The sequence below is a fragment of the Haliotis rubra genome, unplaced genomic scaffold (assembly GCF_003918875.1).
Source record: "Haliotis rubra isolate DU_JTF1 unplaced genomic scaffold, ASM391887v1 Scf924, whole genome shotgun sequence".
Lineage (NCBI taxonomy): Eukaryota > Metazoa > Mollusca > Gastropoda > Lepetellida > Haliotidae > Haliotis > Haliotis rubra.
In genome coordinates this window covers 280,977-302,183 of record NW_025767662.1, presented here as the reverse complement: position 1 = coordinate 302,183, position 21,207 = coordinate 280,977, and the positions used below count along the sequence as shown (strand labels likewise).

Below are 21,207 nucleotides of genomic sequence, written 5' to 3'. Positions count from 1 at the left end.
AAAGCAGGGTAACAACAAGTACCATATTTTAGTCAAGGCGGGGTAACAACAAGTACCATATTCTAAATCAAAGGCAGGATAACAACAAGTACCATATTCTAATAAAAGCAGGGTCAGGACAAGTAAAATATTCTAATGTCTTCTGGTATGACTGAGCCAGGGTTACTGAACAAATGACCATCCTCTCTCAAAGAAGGCACTCTATCCATAAAAGAAATATTTCAAAGCACAAGGCTTTGGTTTGAGACTGGGTCATAAGATATTCTCGTTTTAGCACAGCATGATTCCTTAAACACAAAGTTCCTTGATTCCACCAAGAAATTACTCATAGCATCAAGGACAAAGAGAAGATGAACCTGCTTTGTTTAAATGTTATGTAGTCCCACGAGTAGACACCAGTAATTTGGAATCAGAGTGCTTTAGTCTGACTAAACATTTGATTTTAAAGGTCGTTCCCATTCCTTTCATAAACTTCACCACAGTCTCAGTTCAGTTACATTATACAATGCTTTGTTCAAGAGGGAATATTGGCTGGAACAACATCAACCTAAAGTCAGAGCTAAATCTTCACCTTTTTGGTGACATCTTTGATAACACAAAACTTTTTACACAGAATCCCCTACAAGCAGTTAGAGTCTGTCTCTACAGACCCTGACACAAAAATATCCATTACAGCCCATGCAAGTCTATATTAAAGTCAGTGAGTGAGTGAGTATGGTTTTATGCTGCTTTAAGCAGCATTCCAGCGATATCCTAGCGGGAAACACCAGCAATGGGCTTCACACATTGTACCCATATGGGAAATCAAACCCTTGTCTTCAGTGTGACGAGCAGATGCTTTAACCACTAGACAACCCCTCTATAGTAGAGAGCATCAATGGACTCATTTTTCCAGTTCAAAAAGCTAAAACACTTTTATTTCAGAGACTACATTCCAGCCTAAATCAGGTGGACCTAAACACCGGTGGTGTATGAACACGTCTACATCAGTCATGGAGTGTATCTGCAAATCTCATCTCAACGATAACCGATCACCATGTTTTTCTTGTCCAGCACTAATGGTGAAACGACATGCAAGGATTTGTTGAATAGTGTGACATGATGAATACCAAACACAGGAGATAAGTTTTCATCAATGAAACCCCAAACAGGAAAGTGGTCACGTGATGTTTACTGACGCCTTGGTGCAACTGCCGGTCACTCAACGCCCTGGCGGACACGCTGACCAGTATCAATAACTGTGGCCAGTGAGAAAGGGTCTTTGTTTGAGCAGCTCCCTACAATGTGTGCGTGTCAGAGACATGGATATGGTTATCCGACACAGAGACTAACATTTAATCTCTGAAATGAAAATATTTTAAGATTATCTTTGTTAAATTGTCTTCTCATAAATAACAGAAAGGACCCTGAGAATTTCTTCATTTTCAAACTGATGCAGTAAAGATTTGGCTAAGTATTGTCGACATCTTTTGGGGTTTGAGATATTATTGTTTATGGTTTGTATGAGAATAATCTGACACCAATGAATGATTTTTGAAGATCTGAAATACACCTGAAAACATAGCAAGCCTTTTCAGCTTGTTGTAACAATATCAGTCTGAGTCCTGTTCCACAAAGATGTTTTAGCTCCAAGACAGTCATAACTCCTGTACTTTAAACAGACTTACAACAATATCAGATCGTTTTACCAATATCAGTCTGGGTACTGTTCCACCAAAACATCTTAGCTCCAAGAGAGTCATAACTCCTGTACTTTAAACAGACTTACAACAATATCAGATCGTTTTACCAATATCAGTCTGGGTCCTGTTCCACCAAAACATCTTAGCTCCAAGACAATCATAACTCCCGTACTTTAAACAGACTTCAATTGTAGAACTATGATCACTTTATGGAATTAGAGGCTTTGACAAGCAGTATAACCTAATACTAACATACTGTCACCCAAATAGAGGTATGAATGATGTTAAATTGACAGGATTCTCTAAATGAATCGTCAGGTCTCAAGGCTTTCAATAATGTTTACCAGGCAGTGACATACCCTTACTTCAATGCTGTGTCAAAAGCACAAGAAAATACTGTTTGTCATGTTAATCCTTGGGCTCAGTAACAGGTACTTGTAAAGGTTACTTAGAAACTGATCTAGAAGTAGGTCCATGGGCTTATAATATGGCAAAACCAGGAACAGACTTTGTGAACTGTGAGTTCTTACAGTTTTACTCAGGTTTTATCGCCATTCATGTACAATCTGAGGTGATCTACAATAGGCAGCACACAATGTTCCTCTGTGGCGACAATGACCTTCCGGGAGAGAAAATCAAGATCTCTAGCAGAGATTTCTTATGCTTCAAAAAAAGGTTTTCAGCACTTCCATTTCCCCTGAACAAAAGTCTACATTTTTTTATTTCACTGAAAAACTGCATGAGGTGACCATTGAGTGCCTGAACCCACAGTAGAACTGAGGTATTGTCTGAGTGGGAACAAAGATATTCTTGTACCTAGACTTCAACTCGGTGACCTATTTGTGGAAATCCATCAACATTCAAGTTTTGGATATGCTGCTTTAACACACAATACTCTGACCAGGGGACCTTTGTTTTTTGAATTCCTAGCCATGTACACAACGAGTTAGTTCAACACGTGACGTCCATGACTTGTGTAAGCTAAAATCACATTCATACATCCCTTCGGCATACATTCGCCACACAGCTGCTGTTCCTAAGATGAAAGAAAAATAATTTTGTCACAAAGACTAAACCAGTTAGTTCTCGTTTCAGAGGACATCCTGTTTTCTATAGAACTGCCATACTGAGTCCGGCAACTGGACAGATGTCTTGTTGACCATGCGAAGCCCTTTGTTACAACGACTGGAATAGTTGGTTTCAGTTCGGAATAAATCTTTTGTCTGCAGTGGATTGAATTGATGGACACAATCACATTGTATCCAAAATGAAATTGTTAGATCCTGATACCAAAAACTCAAAATAATGTTACTGTTATTGTTGCTAAATAATAAAACTCTGCACCTGTTAAAAATCATTTCATCTTTAATGCATCAACCAGTACAGGTACAAAATGATTCAGAAAGTGAGATTGAGAAGTGTTCCGTATTTTATGTCAATGAGGCGGAAGGCGTAACTGGGCCTAATGTCGTGTTGTATCATGTTGGCTTGTACTAGCCCATGGTGAGGTACCAATTAATAAGTTAATTTGACAACTTTTTTGTTTAAACACATTTTAATTTCAGAGGCTCCATGTGGTTAAAACCATGTCGACCATGTATCAACACGCCTATGTCACTCACACAGAGTATCTCCAAATCTGATCAGGACTACCATTTGGGCACAATACATGAGGAAGATGTACCACTTGGGCACAATACATGAGGAAGATGTACCACTTGGGCACAATACATGAGGAAGATGTACCACTTGGGCACAATACATGAGGAAGATGTACAAAATGATTCAGATAGAAGTGTTCATGATTTTATGTCATAAGAGTGAGTGAGTGAGTGAGATTACTTTGACGCCACACTTTGCAATATTCCAGCTATATGGTGGCAGTCTGTAAATAATCGAGTCTGGACCAGACATTGAGACAATCCAGTGATCAACAGCATGAGCATCGATCTGCGCAAGATTGATTATTTACAGACTGCCGCTATAGAGCTGGAATACTGCTGAGTGTGGCGTAAAACTAAACTCACTCACTCACTTGCTCCTTCATCAGGTGATGAATGAACAAGCATACACTCCGAAACGTTGTGTTATTCACAATAAAGAAGTTGACATCCATAAATCTTGCTTTTGTTATGCATTCCACTTCTAAATACCCTTCAAAGATTTGATCATTTTACGTTAGTTTGGTATGAAACAAGGAATTATACAACTGACCTTCTGATGTCCTTACAGACACTCACTAAAACATGTAGGCTGTCAAGTAGTTTTCTAAATGCCACTTAAGGAAGGAAGATAGTTTGTATCAATTTGGAAAACTCTCCATAATCAGCAGCCAATCAATTTGATAAAAAGAAAATTTCTTCCAGATATTTTTCAACCTGCAAGACATATTTGAAGGGACAGTTTCTACTTCATGAGCTGTACATTACGTAAGTCAGTGCACTGACTGCTCTGTTTCTAAACCAAAATGTATAACTTGTGATTAACCAATGACACTTCATGGATACATGTATGAACTGCATGTACTTCGAGTTAATGCCCTCGTGCTGTGCTGTAATACAAATTAGGACACTGTAACCTCTACAATCTAAAACTTGGATTCCTTCCAATTCCTTGAGGAGAGGTTAGAGAGGGTTTAATGCCACCATCAAGATTACATTTACATAATAACATGTACATGCTAGCCCACTGAGATACCATACCACAGTTTAATATGGACACCCAACTCAGACACAGTATACTTGACTCCAAGCCAGCCCTTCTGTCACCTTAATGCCACCAAGATACCCCACTATAGTTTAACATAGGCACCCAACTCAGACACAGTATACTAGACTCCATGCCAGCCCTTCTGTCACCTTAATGCCACCAAGATACCCCCCTATAGTTTAACATGGGCACCCCACTCAGGCACAGTATACTTGACTCCAAGCCAGCCCTTCTGTCACCTTAATGCCACCAAGATACCCCACTATAGCTCAACATGGGCACCCAACTCAGACACAGTATACTTGACTCCAAGCCAGCCCTTCTGTCACCTTAATGCCACCAAGATACCCCCTATAGTTTAACATGGGCACCCCACTCAGACACAGTATACTTGACTCCAAGCCAGCCCTTCTGTCACCTTAATGCCACCAAGATACCCCACTATAGTTCAACATGGGCACCCAACTCAGACACAGTATACTAGACTCCAAGCCAGCCCTTCTGTCACCTTAATGCCACCAAGATACCCCACTATAGTTCAACATGGGCACCCAACTCAGACACAGTATACTTGACTCCAAGCCAGCCCTTCTGTCACCTTAATGCCACCAAGATACCCCACTATAGTTTAACATGGGCACCCAACTCAGACACAGTATACTAGACTCCATGCCAGCCCTTCTGTCACCTTAATGCCACCAAGATACCCCCCTATAGTTTAACATGGACACCCCACTCAGACACCACGCTGGGTCTTATCTGTCACCTAATGCCCAGCGTTAGGCAATGTAACAGTTGTATAAGTTCTGCCATGTAATATGCTAATGACTCTTTGTGCTTAAACATTAAAATGTTTTCGGTAACTCTCAAGAATGCTCTCAAGTCATAGATAGCAAAATATCCGCAATCTGTGGAACACTTGTTCATCATTATTTCACTGATCCTGATCCTGACCCTGACCCTGATTATTTCACTGACCTCCTGATCCTGACCCTGACCCTGACCCTGACCAGATACAAAAATGGAAAAATCAAAACCAAATTTCAGAGTATTTGATAAAAAAAAGTGAATTAAGATTCAATATATCACATTGGTACTGGACCAGTATTTGAAGGCAATCAATCTTCAAGCTACACAATCTTTCACAACAAATCATACATTATCTTCACATATAATCTCCATATTCATAACAAAATCTCTACTAGAAAGAGTCCATTGTACGATTCTGAACACATCATAAGTGCTTTATGTAGTCTGTCTCAGCCCCCAGCCATATTCTGTTCCCTTCCACCACCACTGCCTATAATTCAAATGTTCTAAACAATGCCAGACTGGACCAGACGAACCAGTGACATTCTGAGCAACCATTTCCATCAGAGTACGCCTTACTGAGCCAGACAACCTGATCCATCTCCCCTTAAAACAAGCATATATTGCGGGGGGACCAATTTTAATCTAGAATTCCCACAGGCGTTATGTTCTGAAGTTCCAATAGCCTGGTCACACTTCCCAGACACGTTCATATATCCCAGACATGTAATATCCCACCCACACATCAAAGACCTGTCTACCCTCTGATGAACTCTGACATATTTACAAAATAACAGTTCAAATATACAAGAGGGCATTAAAACAATTATCTCATGGGCCGAGGGTGAAATTACAAACAAAATATTTAAATAGCGTCATTAACCCTTCAACATTGCCCAACATGTGGTCAGAGCTTCAGAAGACAGCAAATTAGTTGAGGCGTGTTGACTATGGCTAAACTCTTTAAACAACCCGCTAAGCCTGAACGAATAGACCTGCTAACAGTAAATGTCAAATTGCTCCCTACTTAGACCCTACAGACCCTTAGGGGTCCCAGATGGTGCAACAAAGGAGGCCTGTTATAGGGCATTAAGCACACATATATCAAGGCATTGCTCAAAGGGGTGTAATGTTGGTTCAGAGCACAACAAGGGGGGACCAACTGGGGGAGACCAATAGCGGGGTGGAGGCATTGATGATGTAACTAACAACTAATTGTTTCTTTACTGTGTAATTAGTTTCCAAAGTTCACCAGCCAGAAAGCTTTTTAACAAAAATAGCTGCAAGTATTCATTATATTTTTCTTCCCCTACTAAAGGCTACCAACCACCTATTGTGTAGTATCTTTCTTCACAGTGTAATTCATTTCCAAAGTTCACCAGCCAGAAAGCATTTAACAAAAAACATTGCAAGCCCTGGTCATACTTTACTAGCCCTACTTTAAAGCTACAGGTTTGTAGTGGTTCTTAAACTTATTAAACATTCAGTGATCCACAATGACGCATGTACACACATATCAGTCATAATCAGTGGACAAGCAAAAACTTGCTTACTACTGCTCATGTATTCCCCACAAACTGTGAAATGACAACTTCTTTGAGAGGCATTTGAGAAGCAGTAAGGAAGCATAACAACAAAGAAGTCATTTTTACCTGGTTTATTGGTATCGTTCTGTATGAAATCAAGCTGACAATTGACACTGACATAATGAAATTGACTGATTGAAATAAACGAAAGTATTCACTACAATTTTTACCTGGAGCGATGGACTAGCTAAACGGAAATGTTACTATCCAAGTTTAACGGTCACTGGTTTTAGCTGATAACAAGACAGCTATTTTGAACAGTATTTCATCATCGTCTGTTGGTCAAGACACACTTCACAGACACCCTGCTGAGGGGACCAGACAAGGAGCATGGGTGTAGAGAATAGCCCTCGGAGCTTCCAGACAATCTTTGCCATGACACTGGCCTGAAGCAAAGGTTTTGTCATATTTCTTTCGGTCATGTAAGCCCAGCCCATTCCATTCCACATGGTAATGCAAAGATTTACTCAAAGTTTTGTCACATCTGTAGTTTTAACAATCAGATTCAACGGCTTTGGCACAGGTAGGAAAGAGATTGGGTGATTGTGAAGATTGAGGGAAGGGTGTGGTGTATGAGAGGTGTTTGTCAATGGAGGCCAATTATTGATGCCAACATCAAGGGAGGGGAAATCCAGATCAGCGATATTCCAATAAAACTAAAAATAGGAACAAGAGGAGGGGAAGAGACAGACATATATCTGATTAAAAAGATGAAGAGCTGATCACTGAGGATGTCATGAGTGAAATCCCTTGGGACAGGATGACGGAGAGACACAACACTATCCTGTCTATCTGATCACCCGTCTATTTAGATTAATCAAAGGGAAAAGTCTGGTCTGGTCTTGGTGCATTTCTATTTTAGAGCGTATATGAATAGAATTGCATTCAAAATGGTCTTAACCTTTTCTGAAGATGATACCAGACTCTGCGTGGTCCTAAATGATCTCATTATGGCCTCCGACAGATGCAAGAACATATTTATAAAAATAATTGCCTCATCCATATCTTCATTACAGGACTAATGGAACTTTAACATTCAAAGAAGGAAATCCTTACTTTTGTTGGAAATCATTTAAACTTGTAAACCTTATTGTGGATGGCTCAACTTGCAACCTTCCGAACAAGTAACAAACAAGTGTGTATTTGAAGGATGTTTATAGCATCATCACAGTCTCACAGTCTTTACAAGTAATACTTTGATCGGCCAGAATAATTATTTCCAGATGAGAATTTATCATCAATGAATGAATGATGAACCATGGGCCATTTTAGTTGTTCATAACAACAAAGGATCCGTTCAATCAAAAGACTTACGAAAACAGAATCAGCAGGGGTATGTTGTTTACATGATCCAGTAATTTACTTGATCTAACTTGTTTCTAAGTTAATATTTTCAGCAAAATTTCATGAAGTTTCAGAGGGAGACTACCATTCTCGTTTCAGTCTCACAAATGGCACTTATGATGGAATGAATATATGATTCACTCGACAATAAAGGAAAGATAAGTACCAACTCATTTGGCAATTGACACGAATCCAGGACAAAATCCACCCGGACAAAATCCACCCCAAAATTGCAACCTAGGACAAAATCCACCTGGACAAAATCCACCCTTAATAAATTCCACCCTAAGAAAAACAAAACTAATGACATGTTTAGTCACAGAAATGAATTTTATTCATATCAGTCATTCATAATCGATAACAAAAACAGTCAGTCTGAATAGTTCTTATTTGTTTGATCGTATTTTGACAAACCCATAAAGTATACTGTTATCATTGCTCAGAGCATAACACCAAAATCAGGAAAACCAAGCCTTACAAAATACAATAGGCTTAATACAAAACCAGTCTTAATCCAAATATGCTCATAAGCCAATTTACCTATCAGCAGTTAGTACTTAATACATGACTCATTCTCATCACTGTTTAATTTGTTATTTTTCAAGAATTTCCTTGAAAACAGGTATTATCATGCCAATGCTCTGGCTGGGGGGACAAACTGCCACCTTTCATGTCGGATTAGAAACCTTATCAGCTTTACAAGCACATCTGTTTTATGAGTGTTTGCATGAGATTTCAATGCAATTACAATGATGCTTCCCAAACAACTGATCACTATCACACAGTCTGGTCAAACACCATACTTATTTCTCATTTGATCTTGCATAACTTAATCCCCAGGTCTGCTCAGCCAACCTTTCATCTCCTTAAGCTGAGCTTCACCAACATCCAGACAAATTAATACCTTGATGATATGCCCCTAAATTGTGATTCCATGCTTTGATGTCATGGCAAAATGAAACACTGGTATGTAACATTGAAACAGAGCCAAGGAATTTGTAACTGTGAATATAATGATGAGGACAATACAATGTGAAGTGATGAGATTTGATAGGGAAGAAACAAGATTGCCAGGTGGAGGTAAGATTTAAGAAGTCAACATTAAGTTGGGATAGTACTGTGCCATGCACATTATATATATTATAGGTAGGTAGGTAGGTAGGTAGGTAGGTATAAAAAGAAAGTGAGAGACTTGGAAATAGTAAAGAATAAGTGAGTGAGTGAGTATGGTTTTACACCGCTTTTAGCAATATTCCAGCAATATCACGGCAGGGGACACCAGGAAAGGGCTTCACACATTGTACCCATGAGGGGAAGTGAACCCGGTTTTTTTTAGCATGACAAGCTAACGCTTAAACCACAACGCTACCCCACAGCCCCCAGAGAGGGGGGAAAGAGGAGGGTAGAGAGTGATGAGTGGAAGAAAGCAAGAAGAGAGACAGATAAAGAGAGTGAAAGAGATGGGAGGAATGGGAAGGGAAAAGGAGAGGGGGGAGGAAAGAGTAGAGAGGAGAGAAAGAGGGGCAGAGAGATTATGCATTGCATTACTCCAAGTGACAGACCGACTGTGAGAGGGGAGGAGGGGGTGTTCTGAATGGGGGGAGATGCCATGGGGCTTCAGCACTCATGTGGACAGGGGTCACTTGGGCCTTTGTTTGGGTCAAGAAGCACTCCAGGCTGCTGTGTTTACCAGTGCGGCCAAATTTGAGTATGCAAATTAGAATTTGTGTTGCTGGGGGACAAGCTGGAATGGCCTGGCGTAACAAAGATGGGAACGAAACCAGTCACTAGTGACATGATTATTAATGCATTCTATCATGGGTGATTATTTCAGGATTCATGTGAAGGTATCTTGACTTTTGTTCTCTTCTGTTCCATGCTTTGCTGAACTGGAAGCCTCCAAACTCAACTGAACTGGAAATTGTGGGTCCCTCACAATACAAGCTGAACACTGACAACTATTAGTATTGAATAAAAACTTGACTGTCACTGTGTCACTTTGTACATACATGTCAACAGAAGACCTTATCATCATAGCCTTACATTACTACTGTCGACAACTCTTCTTCACGCGGAACGGGACTTGTTTAACATCCCATGATTATTTTATGAATTTATTGTGACAAGAATGGACAAGTATGTGTGGGTGCTTGTACTAGTCCAGACAAACATTGGTTTTACATTGCTCACCCACTCTATAGTCCTATTACAATGAAATATCATGCTGCAGTTTAACATTGACACCCTACACAGACACAGTATATACTGACGCTGAAGGGGTCGTTGTCAGCACAGGTACTACAGATATGTACCCGATACCTTAAAAGATGGACGAGTCCATATTCCTAACCCAATATCGAAACCGTATATAGTTATTCCCGTAGCTGATTGCGAGTGGTGTACGTTGTGCACCGCGAAATATTTTTTTTTACTGTGTATACTCTTATATAACGCAATCAAATGCATCTAATAGAACAGTAATGACAGTTTCGATCAAGAAAACGGCACAATGCAGAATGGAATCATCCGACAACGACCCCTTCAGCTATACTGACTCCCAACTGACCAGTCCTTGTTGAATCCCCTGAATGCCAGACAGTGTATTAATGAAGTACCAACATTTAACTTCTTTATGTGTGATGTGGCAATGGCTTTGGATTGAGTGAGTGAGTATGGTTTTACGCCGCTTTTAGCAATATTCCAGCAATATAATGGCAGGGAACACCAGAAATTGGCTTTACACATTGTACCCATGTGGGGAATCGAACCTGGGTGTGCAGCTTGACGAGCGGACAATTTAACTGTTAGGCTGTCCCATAGTCTGTCGTACAGACCCTGAAGCAAATATATCCAAGAAAGCCCACACAAGTCTAGAAAATGTGGCAAGTCTAGATTTCCTCAGCTGAAAATGAAGAAAGTCTCAGGGCTCCTTTTCATTATATTTTTTTTTTTTTTACTATGAACTTTTTTCAGTAAAATATGTTCATTTCAGAGACTAGTTGTTAGTCTAGCTGTCACATCTCCCCTTGGCTTTGGAGCAACAAAGATTCAAAGATTCCAACATGGACAAGTTATTTGCTTAATGTTATTAGCTGGAGAGAGGAGAGAGAGAAATGGTGTTACACTGTTTTCATTACATTTTTTCCAAAACCTTTAACATATACGCCAACGTAACTCTTAAATGCTTCTCTTGAAGAATGAATAATTGGGATAGTTGATGGAATCTGTAAATAAACTTGAGAAAAATGGATGAATTTATTCATGAGTGAAAATGCAAATATATCATAGGCCATGAAAACTGAACCTCACTAGAAATTGCCACTGGCAAAAAAACTTTAAACCTGATGGGATGTGTCATTCAAGGAACAGTAACACTACCACTAAAATCTTGATATTTATGAAATGAATTAATATAAAAACCTCAATCTTGACAAGAAAAAACTTTATTTATTTCACTAAGTTACAAAAGATCCTTTTAACAACAAGAAACATTTTGCTTACATTTCATCCTCATAGCCAAATTACTGAGGTAAATAAATATGTCACAGGATAGGAATAAGACAGAAAAAGTAAAAAAAACCATACAGATTTCATTGATACTTTACATGATATTTATAAATAAAAACAAAACATTTTACACCAATATAAAAGTGAAGGTTCCTTAACAAAGCAGTGTAGGGACTTGCCAACCACAGCTAGTTGTTCTGATAATAGCATGTAATAAATTTGCCTTATCCAAAAAGTTAAAGATAACTAAACATTGACATGAAACGCATTCTCCTTCCTCCTTCAGTGATGTGAACAAGTACTGCATTGAGCACAGAGGAAAATAGGATCAAATCACTCTCTGAGCATTAGTCACCACACATCTTTTCAAATGAAATAGTTTACAAATGTAGTTGAATAATTAATGACATCCCTGATAAGTCGAGTATGAAAAACATCCTCTGCACGCCTATTCCCAATATTGTTGCTGCGCAGTTAACTCATCACACTAGACTTGCTTTATGGGCATAGAAATATCTGTGTAAGGTTTGCACCTGCCGCATACAAAGCTAAACCAAAACACTGTGATACCTGATCCATTTATGGGAGACCATCACACACTGTAATGTATGCAGTAATTTACATTCCTGCCTTTCTGTCACAGGTTCTACTACGTATGTAGAATACTGACTGACTGTCAGCGTAAATGTTGTGGAGGTGAGGTGTTGAAATGGGGTTTAACACGTGTTCCCGGCTATAACACTCGTATTGCAGCATGCATGTACATGTGTGTTGAGAGTGTGGGCTGCTTGTACTAGTACAGACTATCTATTATTATTAGTACAGGATAATTATATAGCGCTTGAAATCCACGCAACTAGTGCATGCTCAAGGTGGTGGTATTTTTTTCCCTCGATCATTTGATGTCAATCTCAACGGCACACATTGTATTAAACAATCTCAACTCCCTGAGGAGTATACAACTCTTGCTGCCACTAGGTGCACAGAGTTATTGTGGCTTTCTCATCCTAACGAGGTACCCATTCACAGCTGGGTGGACTGGGACACATAGTCACAGTACTTTGTCCAAGCTCACTGCATGTTGTTCTACCCGCAACTAGGTGTTTGCATGCATTCATGTGGCCACCATCTGGTCATATACCAACGGATTCGTGGGTTCTTTTAAGTGCACAGGGTTGTGTACTGTACACTAGGGGTTGTGACAACACTGAAAGAGTCTGCAAACAAAGTTGACTCCAAGGTTTTCACACCCGGTCACATGCAGGCTCGATCCGGACACCTCAGCCTCACTGGATCACTAGCCTGGCGCCTTAGCCAGCTCACCGACCACACCCACTAATGTTGTTTTATATCACCAGCCTGATGAGATAACATGCCGGTGTATAACATGTATACATGTGTATATGTGTGAGTTTATCTCCTTCATGCTCAGCATCACACAGGGTAACAACCAATAGTGTCTCTTAACATCTTTTGGTTTAGGGTAGACAGGTATTGCAACATCAAACTTATTATCCTAAAGACATTGTAATAATTTTTATGTTTTTTAGGAATGACTCTTGAAAACGTTCTAATGTCATTTGTTTTCCATGATGATCACAAAGTTCAATTTTCTATGACTTCAAGTCAAGTACATATTTCTTCTTTCTTATCCTTGCTCAACAAAATCTCTTTGTCGTGTAAATTTAATATGGCAGCCTGTGAGGTTCTGCATTTGGTATCACACACTGACTTACGGGTATAAACTATGCACTGTTAGGAACTGAGGGAGGTCCCGAGTGAGAGGCAACTGCAGTAATTGGATCAAGTCACCCCTGAATGTATTATATTAATATAAGGTTTATTAAGGGACTATTGACTTTCATGCCTGTTTATTACATTTGGTATGGTTTTATGTAGCTTCAAGCATGATTACAACCCCATCGATGAAGTGTTCACCGAGAACTGACTTACCTCAACTGTGAACCCGGGATTGAACCTGTGACGACAAGCTAGCACATTAACCCTTGAGTTCCTCCATATTTCACATAGACATCTGTCAGTCAAAGCAAGCTTGCTATCTTTCAATGCAATCAGCTTCAATTCATAATTTCAGTACCTTTATTAAAGAAGATCAGGTTGTTTAAATTCGGATGACAGCTCATAATAGGAATCATGCCACGACCTTTCCAGACCCTTTCAAGTGCACTTAACACCAGCATGAAACATTAATTCAATCACAACTATTCATCCCAACAAATTACAAACAAGCAAAGCAGACACACTTCACCTTTCACTAAAGTCTGCATCACGGAAAGGAATGTCTCGCATCAAACAATGACACACGAAACATTTCTATTTTTGGAAAATCTGTGATTTTGATGCTGAGCTCGGCAAGAAATCTTCCATCATAAACAACAGCATGATCTCTGCAATTCTCTCCATGGTCTTCAAAAATATTTGTCCCCAGCATGTGACACTGACAGTGAGTTAATTAACGAAGCACTAGAGGGGATTTTCAGCTGTCGCAAGCCTCTTCAATTCACCAAATCCCCAATAAGGAACAATAGGGCTTTTGGTATTGTACCCACGGGAGTTGAAAGCAGCCCAAAGTCATTTGGAGGAGTCTGCATCAAAAGATTCAGACAAGCGTGATTGAGTCCTGTGGCCCCCATCTTTGTCCCTCCAGCTGAGTCTGTGCAAGGATGACAGTTGGCTGTACATAGTTGTGGGGATAACATTATCTCTGTGTGATTATAGGTCACTAGCTCATGTCTGGAAGTCGGTGATTGTCTAGATTGATGAAACGGGCATATTTTATTACTTCTTGCTTTGATTCAAGTTCAGAACTATGATTATGTGTAACAGGTCTATGATAATGTGTAATAATGGAGAGAAGTGATAAAAGAGTTGAAAGATTATACATATCCCAAGACACAATGGTACCAGTGAGTGAGTGAGTGAGTGAGTTTAGTTTTACGCCACACTCAGCAATATTCCAGTTATATAGTGGCGGTCTGTAAATAATGGAGTCTGAACAGACAATCCACGATCAACAGCACGAGCATCGATCTACGCAATTGGGATACAATGACATGTGTCAACCAAGTCAGCGAGCCTGAGCACTCGATCCCGTTAGTCACCTCTTACGACATGCATGGGTTACTGAAGACCAATTCTAACCTGGATCTTCACAGGCTATGAGTGAGTGAGTGAGTGAGTGAGTGAGTGAGTGAGTGAGTGAGTGAGTGAGTGAGTGAGTGAGTGAGTGAGTGAGTGAGTGAGTGAGTGAGTGAGTGAGTGAGTGAGTGAGTGAGTGAGTGAGTGAGTGAGTGAGTGAGTGAGTGAGTGAGTGAGTGAGTGAGTGAGTGGAGTGAGTGGGTGAGTTGGATTTTACACCACAGTATTTATGTTACCATGGTGTATGATATGTGGGTGCTGCCTAGATGTGGGAGAAAGCACTGCAGGTCTGATACATATACAACACTGGTGAAACCCAAACGTTTTGGTACTAACAAACCTAGAAACATAATCAGCGTGACACTGGAAATTTGAAGTCACAACCATAGGATCCTGGATCACCAAAGAAAGGCAACTCTGCACTGAGGTCTGTGTGAGAGGTCATATATGCCTCTACCAGTCCATTTGTCTGAGATTACTAAAAATCTAGAGAACTGGTCATTTTCTTCCCAAATTGAGTTATATTATGCTAGTAAACATTCTGCTGATCGAAAATGAGCTGGAGACGATATGGACACACCCCATGGTATCACCTTCACCACTGTTCCTTGTACAAATATTAACATTTATATTCTGTGAAGAAGGAAAGCACTGAGCAAACTGACCCAAATGCATTTATATTAATGATTAGAGTTGGTATTGTATCTATGACGGGAAGCGAACCCAAGTCTTCATCTTGAATAAGTCTTCATCTTGAATAATAACTCATGAGGGGACACCTTGTTTTACAAGTGAACACACTAGGCCATAGTCCCATGCTCAGAGATTTAATAACTCATGAGGGAATGAAACCTGAGTCTTCAGCTTTACAAGTGAACACCTTCACCACTGGGCTACCCAACAGTCCCATAAATGCTCAGAGATTTAATAACTTATGAGGGGAATGAAACCTGAGTCTTCTGCTTTAAAGTGAACCCTACCACTGGGCTAGGAACATGATAAATGCTCAGAGTCTTCAGCTTTCATAAGGGGAATGAAACACGAGTCTGAGTCTTCAGCTCAGCTTTACAAGTGAACACCTTCACCACTGGGCTACCCAACAGTCCCATAAATGCTCAGAGATTTAATAACTTATGAGGGGAATGAAACCTGAGTCTTCAGCTTTACGAGTGAACACCTTCACCACTAGGCTACCCAAGAGTCCTTGTCATCTTGTCAATTAAAACAGCACAGTGTTGGGAGTTATTGGGCTTGTTGGGTGAAATGTTCACATCACACCACAACGACACAGTTCTCAAGTCACAAAACACTTTTGTCCTTGCCCCAGACTTATATTAATCGACTTTCCACCTGGCTTCTCTCACCTAACAGAACAATACCAACTTTCTTTCCATTTACCAGTACAGCACGTACGAACATGACGCAATATCCCCTATACACTGTTTGTGTAACTCTTCTTAAATAAACCTGATCAGGGCTGGACTTGTTTTCCTCACTGCCCTGAACATGGATATTTCTATTTTCTCCAAGCTCCAACATGCCTCAGTTGCACAACTGCATAGTTTTTCTAATTGCACGAGATTAGCGTCACATGTTTTCAATCACTGCACACACAGTTCCTCTCTATAACCACATCCATGTCATGGTGGTACGAGTCTGGTGATTTTCCATCAAGGGTGCGACCAGGATGACTTGGAAGCTAAAATAAAACACTTGACATACGAGACACGATGGAGGTCAATCACTTAACTTGATGCATGATGTGGCTCACATTTAAACTCCCAACATAGACCTGCATGTCCAGTGTTCCTGTATAGCTACTGGTATATTCTGGTATATTCAAACGTTTTCTTGTCTCAGGTTCCTCCACCAATACCCGCCGTGATGTTGCTGGAATATTGCTAAAAGCGGCGTAAAACCAAACTCAGTCAGTCAGTCCACCAATACACACATTTATGCCAAGATACAATAAAAATTAAATTTCATACATTTACTTCATTCAGCTTGATGTTTCTTCACCAGCATTTATAAAATGCTCTCCTTCTGGTCGAGGTAGGAGCAGAGAAATACATAAATAATTATCTACGGCCAAATCATTAACTGATTCTTATGATTTTAACTATTTCTAAACATATTCTTCATATATCTCGGGCGGTGGGGTAGCCTAGTGGTTAAAGCATTCGCTCGGCACGTGGAAGACCTGGGTTCGATTTCCCACATGGTTACAATGTGTAAAGCCCATTTTTGGTGTCCCCCCGCCGTGATATTATTGGAATATTGCTAAATGCAGAGTAAAACTAAACTCACTCACTCACTCACTCACTACATATATCTCAATCATAAATATAAAGACATATCACATTTATATATCAGATTCGTTATTTTCAATTATTTTTGAATATTTTTATACATCATCACAGACACGAGGAAACAGTTTACTTAAACAGGACAGAGGAAAACATCTAGAGCACACTTGTGTAGCTAGGTTATCTCCCTGCACTGTTTTTATCTCTAGCTTATCTCAGGGCAAACGTGATACGAATACTATCACTTGATAGGGAAAGTTATCTAGGTGTTTACCAATTCTAATCTAGGGCACAGCCCTATGTGGTGGACATATTTGCAGGATACACATTTTAGTGAGTGAGTGAGTATAGTCTTGTGCCGCTTTTAGCAATATTCCAGAAATATCACGACGGGGACACCAGAAATTAACTTCACACACTGTATACCTGTGGGGAATCAAACCCTGGTCTTCGGTTTGTTGAGCGAAGGCTTTAACCACTAGGCTACCCCACTGCCCCTACACATTGTAAATTTGAACCATAAGTTTCATAGTATTGAACCATAGACCTCCGTACATACTCTATCTATCTAGTTTCGTGCAAAAGAATCCCAGTCATCTTTGATACATTGCTGATGGCAGAAGTACAGATACGCTGCGTATCTGCGTAAATTATGCAAATATCTATGTGAATAATCAATTCCTATGAAATCTATTGCGTACAAGTACGCTTGAATTTTTGTAAATACTCAATAAATTTGATCTTACATGCATACACATAAAATAGATGAAATAACTGAGGTATATTGAGAGGTTCTATTTGAGCACATGAACTTGGCAACTTGCAAATCTTTCTGATCGTTTCTCCTATTACAGATCAAATATAAATAACAAACACATAGACCAACATTGAAACTTTATTATATTTTTAAAATTAAAGGAAAAACGGCAAAATACCCCAATTGAATTTGAGTGTGGTGGGTACAATTTGACTACTCAAAGAAAATTAGGATACCCAATTGAGATGAACACAAGTGAGTACATAACTCAATGACCCAAAAATGTATCTGTAGCTCTGCTGATGGAAAATCACAAGACACATCACCACAGGGGTGAAAATAACTTTAAAATTGATGGTGTACTCCGGAACAGTGGCACATGTAAAGTCACTTGCCCTGATAATTTTTCCACTATGCCAACCATTTTCTTGCTGATTTTTTAAATAAACAGCATAATTAACATTGGAAAGTCAACTGGACACCGGTACAGTGTGATATACAAATTTGCTTGCCCGACTCAAAAAAAACACTTGACTCGGACGTCGGGCGATGGGTTATTTCCACCCCTGCACCATGATGTGGATGCAGTTATGTCTTTGCATCTTTATAGGTATCTCACATGTCATTATAATCAGGGGGGATATTGCAGACAAATCCTGATTAGTGGTACCTTTAATTCGTATTCAATATTTAATAAGGAAATGAACAGAAGTTGGCATGTATTGGAAAGTTTCAACAGTTATTGTAAATGAATTCATTCTTTCTACAAAGCCAGGATTTTAAATCTGACTTTGTAGCCCTCAGACTACTGCAAATGCCACGACAGTGTATCATGGACTGCTTCAATTGTCAGGAGCCAACCGTAGTATGCAATCTTTACTTTTAACACAGCACATTTCCTGTTTCAAACAGGCAATGTGTAAAAAATTATTTCTGATTTGCCAATATTTTGATATTAGCTTTTATTACAAATCATAAGGCTCACTGAATTCACCCTGTCAATGAACACAGACCTTGAAAAGCACAACCTGTTACCACTATTTCATTAAGTACACATATGAAATAGTATTATTAGGAACGTTTTGATTTTTTTGAAAATGATCTTTATTGCATTTCAAAACACTTTTAGGAAATTAATTTTAAATAAACCCTGACAACAACTCTAAAATTTTAAGTTTGACTCTGCCTCTTGGCCAAGTCCATAAAACAAGGAAAGAAGTCTGATCGTACCAAACATACATTTTCAGATTTATGAGTCATGGATAAACATGTCTCTGACGAAATAGACAAGTGTCCTGCATGCTGAAGTGTCACTCAAACCAACATGTACACCAGTCAAGGTCACACCAGGGGTGACCACATCAAAGGTAATCACTCTGCGTCACAAAGGATCTGACCTGCAGTGCTGGATCTATTTTTGGACTGGAAAATCCACTTGGAGACTCTATTTCAGGAGGGCTAAAAATAGCCCTTTGTCAGGGGACTTGAATGATTTATGTGTGTGTATTAATAGGCATTTTGCAACATGTGGAGGATTCACATTGTTACAATGTTATTACAGGATATGGCTGGATTAATCTCCTGCTTGCTGAAGTATTGATCTCTGTTTGCATATTGTAGGGCCTTTGTGTCTTTCTTGTGTGTACAAGCAGACCATGTTATAAACAATAATATTATATGGTCTCTGGTGCAAGGGATCAATGGATTGTTTCATTTATTGTTCACTGCCAAGCTTAGTAATAGTCCAGCTTTAGGACTGCAGTCTGTAAATTATTTTATGTCTGGAGTGAGTGAGTGAGTTTAGTTTTACGCCGCACTCAGCAATATTCCAGCTATATGGCAGTGGTCCGTAAATAATCCAGTCTGGACCAGACAATCCTGGGACAAACAGCATGAGCATCGATCTATGCAATTGGGAACCGATAACATGAGTCAACCAAGTCAGCGAGCCTGACCACCCGATCCCGTTAGTCGCCTCTTACGACAAACATGGGTTGCTGAAGTTCAATTCTAACCTGGACCTTCACGGGTCTCTTATGTCTGGACCAGACAATCCTGTGACATCATGACTGTGATGAAATACTACATTTATTTAATTTATTTAAATTTGTATTCAGAAGGCCATGTCAAATTGAATTCAGTGAATGAGTGAGTTTAGTTTAACGCCACACTCAGCAATATTCCAGCTATATGGCGGCGGTCTGTAAATAATCGAGTCTGGACAGGACAATCCAGGGACAAACAGCATGAGCATCGATCTGCGCAATTGGAAACCGATGACATGTGTTAACCAAGTCAGCGAGCCTGACCACCCAATCCCGCTAGTCACCTCTTGTCTTCATTGAACGTCTCAGGGACAAAAGAACTACATTTCGAGCCTATAAAGCACAGACTGCATGTGGAATATATAATGAACATCAGAACCAATACAGATATTTGTTTTCTAAAAGTATCACAACAATTTTATTTATCAGAAAAAGATTGATAACATTAAGTTCTTGCATCTTTGCTGAGGAAAATCCACAGACCGATGCAGTTGTATGGATGAAAGCCCATATGTATGAAGTCAACCATAGCCAGCCTGTCACATTACACTCACTAGGGAGAGAAAATGTCTATGCTGAAATAGACATGGAAGCTAAAAGGTGGTGATGTCATTCCAGAAGCAAAGCTACAGTGGTAAATTGTTAAATGGGTTTTATTGTAACAAAATGGAGAAAAGATATTCTCTGCAAGGATAAATGCAGAGTTTCAGCAACACAAAAACAATCATGTACCAATAGCGATTATTGTTCTTGTAACATAACGAGTAGAGCCTATAGCATATACAAGACCCTAAAATGCCGCAAGTCATCAGAGAGCCATCTCAAACTACCAATGTAATCCAGACTCACACTCGAAATGTTCCTAAATTACCCTCATTCCCGTTTCCCAACCAGGTTGATTGCGTTTCAGATAACCCCCGAGAGTTGAGCTCGTTAAGTACATCAAACACCTTATCTACCTGATACATACAGGTATCACGTAGATGCAGGTTTGCTGACACCAGACAAACATTCAGTGACCTATCACCGAGAACCTCCAGCAGGTCCAAGCACCACCCCCTCGTCAAGCCTGAGTCAACAGAACCCAGGTACTTCCTGCTCCAACTGAAACCTGTACTAACTGACCAGCCATTCCACTGACAAATTTTCATGATAAACATCCTCAATCCAGTATGCAGGTGTTTTTCAGGAAGATGGGCCTGGCATGTTTGTATTTGTGGACATTTTTCTGTATCTGCATCAGGACATGATGCTGCTAGCAGATGTGAAGCAAATGTCAGAACAGCTGCGGAAACGTTCCTT

The 21,207-nt window shown here is 39.8% G+C and overlaps 1 protein-coding gene across 2 annotated transcripts in view; it reads right to left on the bottom strand.

Annotated features, from left to right (window-relative positions):
• LOC124264447 (inositol-pentakisphosphate 2-kinase-like) overlaps positions 1-21,207 on the bottom strand; it is a 91,018-nt gene that overhangs the window by 54,318 nt on the left and 15,493 nt on the right. The window contains exon 7 of one of the 2 annotated variants that reach the window (XM_046699190.1): positions 13,119-14,312. The exons of the other annotated variant lie outside the window; for it this stretch is intronic. Coding sequence (XP_046555146.1) covers positions 14,259-14,312 — 54 coding nt within the window. The 3' untranslated portion in view covers positions 13,119-14,258. Of the gene's footprint in view, positions 1-13,118; positions 14,313-21,207 lie in introns of those variants that run through there. 2 annotated transcript variants of the gene reach the window in all.